This window comes from Anomaloglossus baeobatrachus, chromosome 4, assembly GCF_048569485.1.
Source record: "Anomaloglossus baeobatrachus isolate aAnoBae1 chromosome 4, aAnoBae1.hap1, whole genome shotgun sequence".
NCBI classification, from domain to species: domain Eukaryota; kingdom Metazoa; phylum Chordata; class Amphibia; order Anura; family Aromobatidae; genus Anomaloglossus; species Anomaloglossus baeobatrachus.
The window spans coordinates 471,681,100-471,698,050 of record NC_134356.1 but is presented as its reverse complement, the minus strand read 5'-3'; the positions used below and the strand labels follow the sequence as shown (position 1 = coordinate 471,698,050).

The 16,951-nt window shown below is 48.9% G+C and overlaps 1 protein-coding gene across 1 annotated transcript in view; it reads left to right on the top strand.

Moving 5' to 3' along the window:
- Positions 1 to 1,431: 1,431 nt before the first annotated feature.
- Positions 1,432 to 16,951, top strand: part of LARP6 (La ribonucleoprotein 6, translational regulator) — a 75,524-nt gene continuing 60,004 nt past the window's right edge. The window contains exon 1 of the mRNA XM_075342726.1: positions 1,432 to 1,848. Coding sequence (XP_075198841.1) covers positions 1,610 to 1,848 — 239 coding nt within the window. The 5' untranslated portion in view covers positions 1,432 to 1,609. The remainder of the gene's footprint in view (positions 1,849 to 16,951) is intronic.

Here is a 16,951-nt window from a genome sequence, read left to right as displayed (position 1 = left end):
GTATGGACGAGGCTCTGCACTGGGCTGGCACTGCTGTGTACGGACGAGGCTCTGCACTGGGCTGGCACTGCTGTGTACGGACGCGGCTCTGCACTGGGCTGGCACTGCTGTGTATGGACGAGGCTTTGCACTGGGCTGGCACTGCTGTGTATGGACGAGGCTTTGCACTGGGCTGGCACTGCTGTGTACGGACGCGGCTCTGCACTGGGCTGGCACTGCTGTGTACGGACGAGGCTTTGCACTGGGCTGGCACTGCTGTGTACGGACGAGGCTTTGCACTGGGCTGGCACTGCTGTGTGCGAATGAGGCTTTGCACTGGGCAGGCACTGCTGTGTACGGATGAGGCTTTGCACTGGGCTGGCACTGCTGTGTATATGGACGAGGCTCTGCCCTGGGCTGGCACTGCTGTGTACGGACGCGGCTCTGCACTGGGCTGGCACTGCTGTGTATGGACGAGGCTCTGCACTGGGCTGGCACTGCTGTGTACGGACGAGGCTCTGCACTGGGCTGGCACTGCTGTGTACGGACGCGGCTCTGCACTGGGCTGGCACTGCTGTGTACGGACGAGGCTTTGCACTGGGCTGGCACTGCTGTGTACGGACGAGGCTTTGCACTGGGCTGGCACTGCTGTGTACGGACGAGGCTTTGCACTGGGCTGGCACTGCTGTGTACGGACGAGGCTTTGCACTGGGCTGGCACTGCTGTGTATGGACGAGGCTCTGCACTGGGCTGGCACTGCTGTGTATGGACGAGGCTCTGCACTGGGCTGGCACTGCTGTGTATGGACGAGGCTCTGCACTGGGCTGGCACTGCTGTGTACGGACGAGGCTCTGCACTGGGCTGGCACTGCTGTGTACGGACGAGGCTCTGCACTGGGCTGGCACTGCTGTGTATGGACGAGGCTCTGCACTGGGCTGGCACTGCTGTGTATGGACGAGGCTCTGCACTGGGCTGGCACTGCTGTGTATGGACGAGGCTTTGCACTGGGCTGGCACTGCTGTGTATGGACGAGGCTTTGTACTGGGCTGGCACTGCTGTGTATATGGACGAGGCTCTGCACTGGGCTCGCACTGCTGTGTATGGACGAGGCTTTGCACTGGGCTGGCACTGCTGTGTATGGACGAGGCTCTGCACTGGGCTGTCACTGCTGTGTATGGACGAGGCTTTGCACTGGGCTGGCACTGCTGTGTATGGACGAGGCTTTGCACTGGGCTGGCACTGCTGTGTATGGACGAGGCTCTGCACTGGGCTGGCACTGCTGTGTACGGACGAGGCTCCGTTGTGCAGTTTGCCGGTCGTCCAGCAGGCGGCGCACACACCGCGCTCGGATGTCACTACATGGAGCGGCCGCCTTCTTCTGGCGGAGAAGCACTTGCAGAGGGCTGCGGATGGCTGGTGGTGGGAGAGGAGGAGGAGGAGGAGGAGGAGGAAGAGGTCTCTTCCTCTGGTTGGAGGGAGGAGGAGGTGACCAGAGCCGTGTTCTCAGCAGCAGGAAGGGGCTATAACGGGCTGCAGTGTGTGGCAGTGCCAGCGCCCGCTCCTCGGAGGGTCTGGCAGGCTCTGCATTGACATCTCCCCTGCCCTTAATCTCTCCCAACGACGGAAGCCAATGTCTCAATCTGTGCAAACCACGGAGGTCCTGTCATTGTCTGCACCCGGTCCTCCCAGCGTGGACTCACCTGCGGGGGCAGTGCCAGTGGGCAGCGGCTGGGACCTGGGCACCCAGGTGCAGATCAGGGTGGCCATAGAAGCCGCAGAGGATGATGAGCCGGACAGTGTGGATTATCGAGGTGGCCTGGAAGGAGGGAGCTGCAGCGAGGATGACTTCAGCCGCAGCGACAAATACAGGTAATGTCAGCCAAGGGCTGCGGGTAGCGAGGGGTTAAACCCACTGACATTCTCCCCCCCCTCCCCCTATTCAGATGTTACACACGTGTAGCACGGTCACGTACAAAACTTGCGCGATGTCATTGTTGCATCAGGCACAGATTGCGTGCGATGTCTTCATAGGATGGAGGAGAAGAACCTGCCCTGCCCCTGGACACGGGACACTGGTCCTGCTCCTGCCCCCTGCCCCGGGACACTGGTCCTGCTCCTGCCCCGGGACACTGGTCCTGCTCCTGCCCCGGGACACTGGTCCTGCTCCTGCCCCTGCCCCGGGACACTGCTCCTGCTCCTGCCCCTGCCCCGGGACACTGCTCCTGCTCCTGCCCCTGCCCCGGGACACTGCTCCTGCTCCTGCCCCTGCCCCGGGACACTGCTCCTGCTCCTGCCCCTGCCCCGGGACACTGCTCCTGCTCCTGCCCCTGCCCCGGGACACTGCTCCTGCTCCTGCCCCTGCCCCGGGACACTGCTCCTGCTCCTGCCCCTGCCCCTGCCCCGGGACACTGCTCCTGCTCCTGCCCCTGCCCCGGGACACTGCTCCTGCTCCTGCCCCTGCCCCGGGACACTGCTCCTGCTCCTGCCCCTGCCCCGGGACACTGCTCCTGCTCCTGCCCCTGCCCCTGCCCCGGGACACTGCTCCTGCTCCTGCCCCTGCCCCGGGACACTGGTCCTGCTCCTGCCCCTGCCCCGGGACACTGGTCCTGCTCCTGCCCCTGCCCCGGGACACTGGTCCTGCTCCTGCCCCTGCCCCGGGACACTGGTCCTGCTCCTGCCCCTGCCCCGGGACACTGGTCCTGCTCCTGCCCCTGCCCCGGGACACTGGTCCTGCTCCTGCCCCTGCCCCGGGACACTGGTCCTGCTCCTGCCCCTGCCCCGGGACACTGGTCCTGCTCCTGCCCCTGCCCCGGGACACTGGTCCTGCTCCTGCCCCGGGACACTGGTCCTGCTCCTGCCCCGGGACACTGGTCCTGCTCCTGCCCCGGGACACTGGTCCTGCTCCTGCCCCGGGACACTGGTCCTGCTCCTGCTCCGGGACACTGGTCCTGCTCCTGCTCCGGGACACTGGTCCTGCTCCGGGCCACTGGTCCTGCTACTGCTCCTGCCCCGGGCCACTGGTCCTGCTACTGCTCCTGCCCCGGGCCACTGGTCCTGCTACTGCTTCGGGCCACTGGTCCTGCTACTGCTCCTGCCCCGGGCCACTGGTCCTGCTCTGCCCACAGCTTCTGCCCTGTCCCGGGCAACAGGTCCTGCCGTGCCCACAGTGCCTGTCTGACCTGTCTTCCTCTGTCTGTCCCCTTTTTCTGCTGGTCCTCCTGTCTTGTCCTGACGACTCTCCTGTCCTGCCTTCTCCATCCTGACCTTAATCTTGCCCTCTCGATCTTGACCCGTCTTGCACTCTGTTCTGCCCTCTCCATCCCGCTCGCTCCATCTTAACCCCTGTCCTGCCCTCTCCCTCCTGACCAATCTTGCGCGCTCCATCCTGCTCTCTCCATCCTGCCTCCCCCCAGTCGTCTTGCCCTATCCGTCCTGAGCCCTTTCGTGCCCTCTTCGTCCACACCCCCATCTTGCCATGACCCGTCTCTTACCCTCTCCATCCTGCCCTGTCCGTCCTGACTCCCCGAGGACATACCCACGCCACAAGAGCCCCAACCTCCCCACACCCCCCATCTCGCCCTCCCTGTCCTGACTGTCCCCTGCCATGGTTCGGCTCCTGCCTATAATGACCGGATACTGCTGATGGTTTGGAGCCGGCCTCTGTCACTGTCTGCCCATCCTCCAGCAGTGACGCAGATGCCAGCTGACAATGCTCTGTGAATAACAATGCTGGACGCACAGGGTCATCATGCCAGCGTCACACATGTCCGCTTTGTTCTTATAAAGGATATCTGTAGGATGTCACCACAATAGAGCCGTCGCCAACATGGGTAAAGCTGAAAAGCTTATGAACCGCAGAGAATATGAGCACTAAGGCTTCCTAACTATGCAGATTGTAGCTACCACGTGCTGATTGTGCAGGGCATGATGCCCTCTCCCAGCTGTACCCCAAATATTAGCCCTGTGACCCCTGGAGAGGGAGCCAGGAATGTAAGCCATGTGTCATCTGTAGGAGATACATGTATCTATCACACACACACACACACACACACACACGCGCACACACACAAGCCTGCACTTCATTTAGCACTCATCTCATAGGCAATTCATGCTACACAGCCCTCTACACTAGAAAAGCAAGATATCTGGGGTAAAATGACAATGGGCAAATCATAGGTTTGGTTTCTCCTCTCCAAATCTAGAGTATTTTAGATGGTCAGCTCGTCATTGCCACCTTTCCCGTGAAATCACTACTATGTGCTGGCAGCAATAAATGCCAATCTGCACACCCTGAACGGAGACGTATACCCTAAGGAGAAGGCGGGAGCGAAAGATACTGTGTACAGCAAAAACTTCAACGTTTTCTTCTGAGCTTTAGGTTTTTTTTTTTGTTTTAGGCCATGTCCGCACGTTACGTTTTTGTCTTGCGTTTTAAACTGAACCGTGTCAATGACAAAGTGCATGCATTTTACTTCCCCAGCAAAGTCTATGAGAAGTCAAAATTTCCATCTGCACGTTGCTATTTTTTTTTTTTTTAGGCAGAGTTTGGTTGCATGAAGAAAAAAAAAAAAAAAAAAATAAAAAAAAAAAAAGCAGCTGTGCGTGTACACTGCATTTTGCATATGTTCTTGTCAACAAAAACGCAGGTCTCTCCCTCCTCCCCCGCCGCCCCCATGCTCACCGATCACTGGCGCAGTTGTCACACTGCTCCTGCAGCTTCTCCTGCTTCTGAAAGTGCCGGCCGCTCATTAGGCTCAAATCATATTCACTGCTTCCCCCGCCCACCGGTGCCTATGATTGGTTGCAGTGAGACAGCTGTCACTCAGCGTGGGGGTGCGTCTGACTGCAACCAGAGTCGCTGGTGGGAGGGCGTATATCATGCAGAAAAATTAATAATTATAAAAAAAAAAACAAAAAAAAAAAACCAATGTGCGTCCCCCCCAATTGATACCCAGCCAAGATAAAGCCTCACAACTTTTGGCTGGTATTCTCAGACTGGGGAGGCCTATAGTTTTTAAAATATCAGCCAGAAGCCACCCAGAATTGCCGCATCTATTAGATGTAACAGTCCCGGGACCTTACCCGGCTCATCCCAGTTACCCTGGTGCAGTGGCAATCGAGCTATTAAGGAGTTAGTGGCAGCCATAGCTGCCACTAAATCCTAGGATGGCAGGCGTCTATGAGCTACCCCCCATGATTAAGCTGTAAGTGAAAGTAAATAAACACATACACCCAAAAAATCCTTTATTTGGAATAAAAGACAAAAAAACAAACAACAAACAATCTACCCTCTTTCACCACTTTATTAACCCCCAAACACCCCTCCAGGTCCGACATAATTCACACAAGATCCCACGACGCTTCCAGCTCTGCTACATCGGAAGCTCGCAGCAAGCGACCATAGAGCACGACCGCTCGCTGTGAGCTCTGCGCTTCAACTGAAGTGAGTCGTGCTATCAGCGGTGGCATCACTCAGGTTACCCGCGGCCACAGCTGGAGTCCTCTACCTGTGACAGCAAGTCTCCCGAGTCACTGAAGTGAGCCGCACGATCAGCATTGCCCTCACTCAGGTGATTTGTGGTCATAGGTGAGTCCGTCACCTGTGACCACAAATCAGGCTGTGACAGATAGGCACGCGATGAGAACGATCTCTGGTGAAAGTCTGACGTCACAGCTGCGGGCCCCGCACTACTGCCCGTGTCGCAGCACTGACCTCAGAGGCTCATCCGAGTTCATTCTCATCGCATGGCTCTGTCTGCTGTCAGCGGGCAGTCATGATATCTATTTTTTCTATCCATTCCTCTATGTGATCTAGCTATCAAATCCTATCACTTTATTTCTCCTTTAGAAACGCCCTGTCCAAAACGCAGCCCAAAAGCAGGGATATTGCATCAAAGACGCATGAGGTTTTTTTTTTTCTTTGTTAAACGCAGTGTTTACATTTGTCAAGAGTCTGCATTTTCGTTGTTAAACCAGAACGCAGCGTGCGGAGATAGCTTTAGGGGGAGTTTGTTCCAAAATAAAAAAAAAATGCTTTAAAGAAGAAACCTCTGACCTGATTTGTGCTGCACATACTGTAGGAGCCAGGCTGGACGAGATCGTTCTCCGGAATGCTCCAATATTTCAGAGAACACATACCGGTTGGACGTGCATAGCGCTGCTCGAGGTGATGATTGACAGTTCTCACTATCACCTCCAATAGCGGAAAGTGCAAGTGACATCACTGGAATCAGGGTCTGTGTCTCTACATTAAACTGCCCTGGGAGCAGGTGGCAAAACCTGGTGGCAGGTTCCCTTTAAACACCTGGTGTCACTGATAGCCTGAACATATGAGCAGCAAGTCGTTATTCCCATAGAAGTGAATAGAAAGATTTTTTGAGTACTTTTTCCAGCGTATTGTGTAGTAGACCCACTCAAAAAACATGGTGTGAACATGACCTTTGGGGCTTTATAGACTCCCAATATGAAGAGTGTTGATGTTTGATTTTCAGCACTGGCACATCCAATTACTATAAAATGAGCTTCTTTAGCATTGTTTAGTAGGGACCTTTATAGCCATATCACTAGTTGCAGTAGTTCAATCACACACTGTCGTCCAAATGCAGCCTCAGGTGCATCATAGTTACATCGTATGGTTGGAAATGGAAAAAAAAATAAAATAAATGATGATATGGCTGTCAAGCTGCCCTTAAGATAATTTTAAAGAACCTCGATAACTTAAGAACATCTTTAGGGAAGACAGGCCATGAGTAAGAGACTTATGGTCCTATTCTCTGCCTCTCCGCTGATCTGAAGCTCTGTGTCACCAATACTACATCTTCATCCTAACCAAACTTCTAAAATGATGGCCCGTGCTGTATATAGCACTGTACCTCGCTCCTGCAAACAACGTCGGACCCCCACCAGCCTGATGTATTAGACCTATCCAACATAGGTGAGGTTTTAAGAAATGTATGTTATTAAAGGTTACGTTTTAGAGGACCTTTGCTGTACTCTGTCATTGTGAAGGGTATGTAGCTTTGTGATGAACATTTTGAGGGTATGTTTAAACATCAAATAAAGCTATCTTCTCTGTGTATGTGCTTCAGAGGCTGAGCATCCATCCAGACCTTTATCTGGTCATGGCCGATACGTGAATCACGTGCGGTGGAGACATCCTCGGTGAGCTGTACGGATCTCTCCCGGCTTGACCCTCGGCAGCAATATACCAGTGCAGGTGAAGACTACAGCCAGGCAGAGCCCCTCACAGAAGATTGTGTACACTGGGGAAATGAATGGCAACCTCTCAGCAGCTTATCCTTCTCAAGAAAGCCACACTATTATTCCAACTGACTGCCATTCTACAGTGCAGCTCACACTGAGGCCCTCACACCAGCTTCCAGCCAGCCATGCCCTTGCATCTCCACTTGTTCCACTGATCACCCATTGGTCATCCTAAAACCAGGGGTGCACATTGCCAAAATGAAATAGCCCTGTGGGCAGCAGTAAAACATCAAAACATAAATAAACCCATGTCAATTCCATTTTAGGACTCCCTCCTATCAGGAGCATAGCTTTCTCTCTCCCATTCATAATCCAGAAAGGAATAGGCCATGGATTGTGCATGTTGTGCGCCCCTGTCCTAAAACAAGCATTGTGGATACCAGTGTGGGTATGAACTGACAACCTGCCCCAAACTGACTGAAAACGATACCACGCAGCTTGTGGTTAGCTTACCATGGTCCACCGAGCACGATCCGACGTGTGCGAGGCTGAATTCAGAATTCCATTTGGGGTCTCCTGTCACAAATGCCCATAAGGTGAGGCTGTTGGTCAGGGCAGGAGACTTGCTATTGATCCAGGCATTTCAGTCCAATTATAAGACTGAACCATCGATGTCTGAATTTAGCCTTAAAAAGGGGTAACCACTTCTTAAATGCCCATGAGAAAGTAAGAAAAGCTTAATTCACCTCCCGCTATTTCAGCTTTGTAACCACTGGGTATCCCAGCAGTAGTGTGACCTTGTTATGTCTTATGAGTGCTGTAGCCAGAGTCGCTGCTGTTTGGCTGTTGCCTTTACCGTTTTGTCAGAGCTGAAGTCCGCTCTGACGAAATAGTGATGAGCAGCACCAAGGACTGATTGGCTGCAGGATTCAAGTGGCAATGTGCGGAAGGAGAGTACAAGATTTTCTTGTTTTACATGGCCATTTAAGAAGAGAATATCCAAGATGCTGTAAGGTCATCATTTCCTGCCTTAAACCAATGGCTTGGATAGTGGCGCATTAGTCAGTCTATAAATTCCGAATCTGACCTCTACCTGTGTCAGTTTTCCACCCAATATCCTTGTCCACCTTTCCACCAAAAAGCCAAATATGATTTACCTGGTGTTAACAGCCATTCAGCAGGTGCCCTATCATCCCCTTTAAATCCTTTGCCAACACTTTTTTCTTGAGAGCCGCATGGCTTATTGTTCGTAGTGGGCACCTAATGGCCCACTTTAGATCTGTACAAGCTTTCAGGTTCTTGCTGTACATACTGCATATTTGTACCCATAATATTGTACCAGCTGCACCCTGGCTGTGCTAGACTTTAGTCAAGGGTCATTTCAGACATGTTGGGTATAGGGGACCACAGATTGTTATAGTGTGGGAATCCACGTCTCACTGAATTCTGCAGATTTGTTTCACACGGTGTTATATTTAGGTTCCCGTCGGCATGTGGATCCTGTGCGGCAGCGTTCTGCACGCTAGATCTCACAAAGACGACTCTGGGCATATTTACACTGTTAGGCTGCTTATAAGAGACAATGGTGATGTGCAACATACTTATCAATTAACTGCACTTTGTGAGACTATTTTGAATTTCTATCAAAACTACTATTCCACATTACTATAATACCTGCTCTATAAGACTTGTATTATCCATAGGTCACTATTCCACATTACTATAATACCTGCTCTATAAGACTTGTATTATCCATAGGTCACTATTCCACATTACTATAATACCTCCTCTATAAGACCTGTATTATCCATAGATCACTATTCCACATTACTATAATACCTCCTCTATAAGACCTGTATTATCCATAGATCACTATTCCACATTTCTATAATACCTCCTCTATAAGACCTGTATTATCCATAGATCACTATTCCACATTTCTATAATACCTCCTCTATAAGACCTGTATTATCCATAGATCACTATTCCACATTACTATAATACCTCCTCTATAAGACCTGTATTATCCATAGATCACTATTCCACATTACTATAATACCTCCTCTATAAGACCTGTATTATCCATAGATCACTATTCCACATTACTATAATACCTCCTCTATAAGACCTGTATTATCCATAGATCACTATTCCACATTACTATAATACCTGCTCTATAAGACCTGTATTATCCATAGATCACTATTCCACATTACTATAATACCTCCTCTATAAGACCTGTATTATCCATAGATCACTATTCCACATTACTATAATACCTGCTCTATAAGACCTGTATTATCCATAGATCACTATTCCACATTACTATAATACCTGCTCTATAAGACCTGTATTATCCATAGATCACTATTCCACATTACTATAATACCTCCTCTATAAGACCTGTATTATCCATAGATCACTATTCCACATTACTATAATACCTGCTCTATAAGACCTGTATTATCCATAGATCACTATTCCACATTACTATAATACCTCCTCTATAAGACCTGTATTATCCATAGATCACTATTCCACATTACTATAATACCTCCTCTATAAGACCTGTATTATCCATAGATCACTATTCCACATTACTATAATACCTCCTCTATAAGACCTGTATTATCCATAGATCACTATTCCACATTACTATAATACCTGCTCTATAAGACCTGTATTATCCATAGATCACTATTCCACATTACTATAATACCTCCTCTATAAGACCTGTATTATCCATAGATCACTATTCCACATTACTATAATACCTCCTCTATAAGACCTGTATTATCCATAGATCACTATTCCACATTACTATAATACCTGCTCTATAAGACCTGTATTATCCATAGATCACTATTCCACATTACTATAATACCTCCTCTATAAGACCTGTATTATGCATAGATCACTATTCCACATTACTATAATACCTCCTCTATAAGACCTGTATTATCCATAGATCACTATTCCATATTTCTATAATACCTCCTCTATAAGACCTGTATTATCCATAGATCACTATTCCACATTACTATAATACCTGCTCTATAAGACCTGTATTATCCATAGATCACTATTCCACATTACTATAATACCTGCTCTATAAGACCTGTATTATCCATAGATCACTATTCCACATTACTATAATACCTGCTCTATAAGACCTGTATTATCCATAGATCTATTTTATCCTATCACCAGATTTCAAAAGTTATACTTTACATAAAACTTTGACTTTATGATGTTGGTGTACTTACTTTGAAAATTAATGTCTTAATTCCTGTATAATTCTGATATAAGATAAGTATTTTAGGAGTCCTGCTATAGAGTGCAATATCTCATGAGCACACACATTCTGTCTCCAATTACCCAGCCTGATTGACAGTTGCAGCTTGTACTGAGCAGTGAGAGATCTCAGCAGCAGGAGGGGGGACACTGAGGAGCTGTCAATTGAGCGAGGTAAATGGAGAGCGAGTAAACTTTCAAGAGAATTGTACAGCCACTCTTATGTGGATTTCCCAAAGTGAGTCCCACATCTTTGTCAGGTCTAGGAAATCTAATACGTGTGCACATTGTATTGTAAACTCCGTTGACAGAACCAACACAAGATCTCTGTAGGAATACTGCTTCCTAAATGTATCCTAAGGCTATGTGCGCACAGTGCGTTTTTCGCGGCGTTTTTGCGCGTTTTTCGGGTGCGTTTTTGGCCTCAAAACTGCAGGACTTTGCTTCCCCAGCAAAGTCTATGAGTTTTCATTTTTGCTGTCCGCACACATCTGTTTTTTTTCAGCTGCGTTTTTGTGGTGCCACAAAAACGCAGCATGTCAATTATTCCCGCGTTTTTCACTGCGCTTTTCATCCATTGAGTTCAATGGGATGTTGAAAGACGCAATGAGAAACGCAAATAGCTGCGTTTTGGTGCGTTTCTAAGACCAAAAACGCAGCTATAAACGCAGGAGGTGGGTAGTAAAGTGACCTGTACAGGAAGAGGATTCCTTCTGTCAGTATATACAGAAGCGTGAATCCTCCTGTTATCGTCACCGTCGCTTCCACCTCCGGTCCTGTGCATGTCCGCTCCCGTGCGGCGCCATGTCTGGGCGGGAGGTGGAAGTGGCTGCGAAAACAAAAGTTAACAGTAGAAAAAAAAAAAAAAAGTTATACTCACCTGTCTGCAGCCTCCCGGTGCCATGCCCGCTCCCAGCTCCTCTCACGGTATCGCCACCCCCGCTCCGGCTGTGTGCAGACGGCCGGGAAACCTCCGATGGATGCAGGACCTGGCGATGGATCACCTGATGCAGTCACCTGACGCATCAGGTGATCGTAAGTATCGCGGTGACGCGGGCGCCCGGCCGGTATCAGCGGATGCGTCAGGAGACTTCATCCCTGATTACCGGCAGCTGCTGCAGCGATCGGACGGGATCAGACTCCCGCCCCATCGCTCCAGGAGCTGCCGGTAATCAGCACATAAGTGAGTATTATTTTTTTTTTATTTTTTTTGCACCGATGCATCAGCTGATTGTATAATCGGCTTTTATTCAATCAGCTGATGTGTGATGTGATTCAGGCACTTGATCCTGACACATCATCTGATCGCTTTGCCTTCCAGCAAACCGATCAGATGATATTGGATCCGGATTGGACGGCGCGGGACCCTGACCCAGGATTACTGCGGAGGGGGGGTTCTTTATTTCAATAAAGATGGAGTCACTAATTGTGTTGTGTTTTATTTCTAATAAAAATATTTTTCTGTGTGTTGTGGTTTTTTTTTATCTTTACTAGAAATTCATGGTGGCCATGTCTAATATTGGCGTGACACCATGAATTTCGGGCTTAGGGCCAGCTATACAGCTAGCCCTAACCCCATTATTACCCAGCGAGCCACCCGGCATCAGGGCAGCTGGAAGAGTTGGATACAGCGCCAGAAGATGGCGCTTCTATGAAAGCGCCATTTTCTGGGGTGGCTGCAGGACTGCAATTCACAGCGGGGGTGCCCAGAAAGCATGGGCACCCTGCACTGTGGAATCCAATCCCCAGCTGCCTAGTTGTACCCGGCTGGACTCAAAAATTGGGCGAAGCTCACGTCATTTTTTTTTTTAAATTATTTCATGAAATTCATGAAATAATTTAAAAAAAAAAAAAAAGGGCTTCCCTATGTTTTTGGTTCCCAGCCGGGTACAAATAGGCAGCTGGGGGTTGGGGGCAGCCCGTACCTGCCTGCTGTACCCGGCTAGCATACAAAAATATGGCGAAGCCCACGTCATTTTTTTTGTTTGGGGGGGCAAAGAAATCCTGCATACAGTCCTGGAAGGAGCATGCTGAGCCTTATAGTTGACAGCTGCTGTCTGCTCTCCTGCATACACTATTGGATGGAGTATGCTGAGCCTTGTAGTTCTGCAGCTGTCTGCTCTTCTGCATACACTAGTGGAGAATGAAGAACACATTGAAGAAGGAAATGACATCAGACCTTTTTTTTTTGTTCACTGATAAAAAACGCATAAGAACGCAGTGAGCAAAAACGCAGCAAAACGCAGCAAAAAACGCACCAAATTGCGGCAAAACGCGTGCGTTTTTTGCCGCGTTTTCGACGCAGGTGCGTTTTTGTGCGTTTAGCGGCCAAAAACGCAGCGTCAAAAAAACGCAGTGTGCGCACATAGCCTAAGACATTTTAGAATTCTGAGGCATTTTAAAAAGGTCACAGACAGAACATAAACTAGCCATAGTTTTTGCACACTACCAAAATCTGTCTTTATAAAATAATTTATACATGTGCCTGATGGTGTTTATCTAGTTATAGGTTTATGCCTCCACATGCAGCATGCGGATATGGATCATGTCGATAATTACAAATCATATTCCATCTATAGGGAAGATGGCTTATCACGAATCACCTGCTAGCCCAGCTTCACCTTACAGCACTGAGAGGGGTGAAGCCAAGGCAAAGGGCCTGAGTCTTATGTTAGGAGTCTTGTGGTGCAGGCAAGCGCATGTGAGCAGCACTCCTTGTGGCTTCTAATTAAAGAAGCACTTCTATCAAAATATCTTCTTGATATAGTTCAGTCATCAGATTACTTAGTACTCTGTAATTACAATTGTTTGTTTTGCCATTCTCCTCAGTTACAGTGCCTACAAGTAGTATTCAACCCCCTGCAGATTTAGCAGGTTTACACATTCGGAATTAACTTGGCATTGTGACATTTGGACTGTAGATCAGCCTGGAAGTGTGAAATGCACTGCAGCAAAAAAGAATGTTATTTCTTTTTTTTTTAAATTGTGAAAAGTTTATTCAGAGGGTCATTTATTACTCAACTCCTCAAACCACAAGAATTCTGTTTGGTTCCCCTAAAGTATTAAGAAGTATTTCAGGCACAAAGAACAATGAGCTTCACATGTTTGGATTAATTATCTCTTTTTCCAGCCTTTTCTGACTAATTAAGACCCTCCCCAAACTTGTGAACAGCACTCATACTTGGTCAACATGGGAAAGACAAAAGGAGCATTCCAAGGCCATCAGAGACAAGATCGTGGAGTGTCACAAGGCTGGCAAGGGGTACAAAACCCTTTCCAAGGAGTTGGGCCTACCTGTCTCCACTGTTGGGAGCATCATCCGGAAGTGGAAGGCTTATGGAACTACTGTTAGCCTTCCACGGCCTGGACAGCCTTTTAAAGTTTCCACCCGTGCTGAGGCCAGGCTTGTCCGAAGAGTCAAGTCTAACCCAAGGACAACAAGGAAGGAGCTCCAGGAAGATCTCATGGCAGTGGGGACATTGGTTTCAGTCAATATCATAAGTAACGTACTCCACCGCAATGGTCTCCGTTCCAGACGAGCCCGTAAGGTACCTTTACTTTCAAAGCATCATGTCAAGGCTCGTCTACAGTTTGCTCATGATCACTTGGAGGACTCTGAGACAGACTGGTTCAAGGTTCTCTGGTCTGATGAGACCAAGATTGAGATCTTTGGTGCCAACCACACACACGTGACGTTTGGAGACTGGATGGCACTGCATACGACCCCAAGAATACCATCCCTACAGTCAAGCATGGTGGTGGCAGCATCATGCTGTGGGGCTGTTTCTCAGCCAAGGGGCCTGGCCATCTGGTCCGCATCCATGGGAAGATGGATAGCACGGCCTACCTGGAGATTTTGGCCAAGAACCTCCTCTCCTCCATCAAGGATCTTAAGATGGGTTGTCATTTCATCTTCCAACAAGACAACGACCCAAAGCATACAGCCAAGAAAACCAAGGCCTGGTTCAAGAGGGAAAAAAAATCAAGGTGTTGCAATGGCCTAGTCAGTCTCCTGACCTTAACCCAATTGAAAACTTGTGTAAGGAGCTCAAGATTAAAGTCCACATGAGACACCCAAAGAACCTAGATAACTTGGAGAAGATCTGCATGGAGGAGTGGGCCAAGATAACTCCAGAGACCTGTGCCGGCCTGATCAGGTCTTATAAAAGACGATTATTAGCTGTAATTGCAAACAAGGGTTATTCCACAAAATATTAAACCTAGGGGTTGAAATAATAATTGACCCACACTTTTATGTTGAAAATTTATTAAAATTTAACTGAGCAACATAACTTGTTGGTTTGTAAGATTTATGCATCTGTTAATAAATCCTGCTCTTGTTTGAAGTTTGCAGGCTCTAACTTATTTGCATCTTATCAAACCTGCTAAATCTGCAGGGGGTTGAATACTACTTGTAGGCACTGTAATTCTTCTCTTTTCCATTAGGTCTATGACATCATATGATTGAAAACAGACTAGCTGAATCCTGCTATGTAGAAACAGGAAGACTCTTTTCTCTGCATGAGTCATGACTGCAATAGGCCCTGGCAGAGGGAAGAGCGGAGCAGCTGAGTCAGCAATTGAGGAGGGGGATAACTCATGCAGGGTGAAGGACTTCCTGTTTCTACTTGGAGCAAAGAAGGATTCAGCTAGTCTGCTTTTAATCATGTGAGGTCGTAGACCTAATGGAAAAGAGAAGCATTAACTGAGTAGAAGGGAAAAATGAGCAATTGTAAGTATATTAGTACTATATAATCTGATGACTGCAATATAATAAGAGGATAAAAACTGATCGGAGTGCTTCTGTAATGCCAAGATTAAGTCCAGAGTATATAAACGGTTTGCATGGAGAATTACCTGTCAGTGTCACTTGGTTACTTCGAGAAAATGGAAAACCATGGAAAAGAATCTGTAATGTTTGTAACAAAAGCAATAGAGGAAAGGGATATAAGATAACTCTGCAGCGCTTCTGGTCTAGAAGATATCCAATGAAGATCATGGTGTTGAACGAAATGAGCGCATTTCTTAATCTATGCGTTTCATCAGGAAAAAAAAATGTATTGTGTATATTAACCAAAAGAGCAGTTTTATTGAACACTATCATCTCCATTGGATATCTTCCAGACCAGCAGCACAGCAGAGTTATCCGTATAGCCCTTTCCACTACTACATCTACTGCTCCAACTAGTATCGATACCTACATAGGAGTTTTGCCTGACATACCCCAGCTGCCTACAATGTTTATGGCTAGCTTGGGGGGGGGGGTTGTCTGAGTAATGGTACTTTTCATACTTTATGACATTTTCTCCCTTTAACCATTATTTTTCCAATCTTGAAAAATATGGTACTTTTAACTTGGAATCTCCATAAAGCATCAATTTTTAAAGGGGTTATCCGGCTTCTTTTGCCTTTTTTTTTCTTTTTATTATCCTATTGGGCTACATTGGGGCAAGTAAGTAGATAGTGAGCACTTACCTTCCCTGCTGTCAGCCCCTCTCCCCCGGCTCAGAGTGGTCATGTGACCGCTCCTGCCGCGATTTTGCTGCTTCCGATCATTTCATGTCAACATGGGCAGGGCCATGTTGACATGCAAATCTGGAACAGCTTGTCGCCTCCCTGCTGGGCGGCTACAGTGCGATGAGCCTCGCCCCCTTCCCTGCAGCCTCCCACACATTCCCCCGCACCCCGTACTCTGCCCACAACCTCCCCCTGCACTGCTGTGGGGTCCGTGACCTGGGGGAGGGGCCTGGCGGCGGCTGCCTACCGTGGCACCGGGTCCCCTGCTCAGGATCGCACATTCAAAATATACCGGCATCACAGATGCCGGTACATTTGAAAGCGCTGATGAGAGGGAGCGCTGCTTCTCATCACTGGTCCCGCTGTCTGTGTCTGACAGATCAGGACAGCGGTGACGTCACTACTGTGCTGATATGTCCAGACCAGACAGCGGACGAACGTGCATGAGCGGCGTTGACCGAGGACGGGTGAGTATGTATTCCCTACATGTGTTCCCTATGGGGGTAGGGGGGAGTCGGTACAGAGCTGTGTGTGTGTGTGTGTGTGTGTAGAGCCATATGTGCGTGTGTGTGGTGCAGAGCCATATGTGCGTGTGTGTGGTGCAGAGCCATATGTGCGTGTGTGTGGTGCCGAGCCATATGTGCGTGTGGGGGGGTGCAGAGCCATATGTGCGTGTGGGGGGGTGCAGAGCCATATGTGCGTGTGGGGGGTGCAGAGCCATATGTGCGTGTGTGGGGTGCAGAGCCATATGTGCGTGTGGGGGGTGCAGAGCCATATGTGCGTGTGTGGGGTGCAGAGCCATATGTGCGTGTGTGGGGTGCAGAGCCATATGTGCGTGCGTGGGGTGCAGAGCCATATGTGCGTGCGTGGGGGGTGCAGAGCCATATGTGCGTGGGGGGTGCAGAGCCATATGTGCGTGGGGGGTGCAGAGCCATATGTGCGTGGGGGGTGCAGAGCC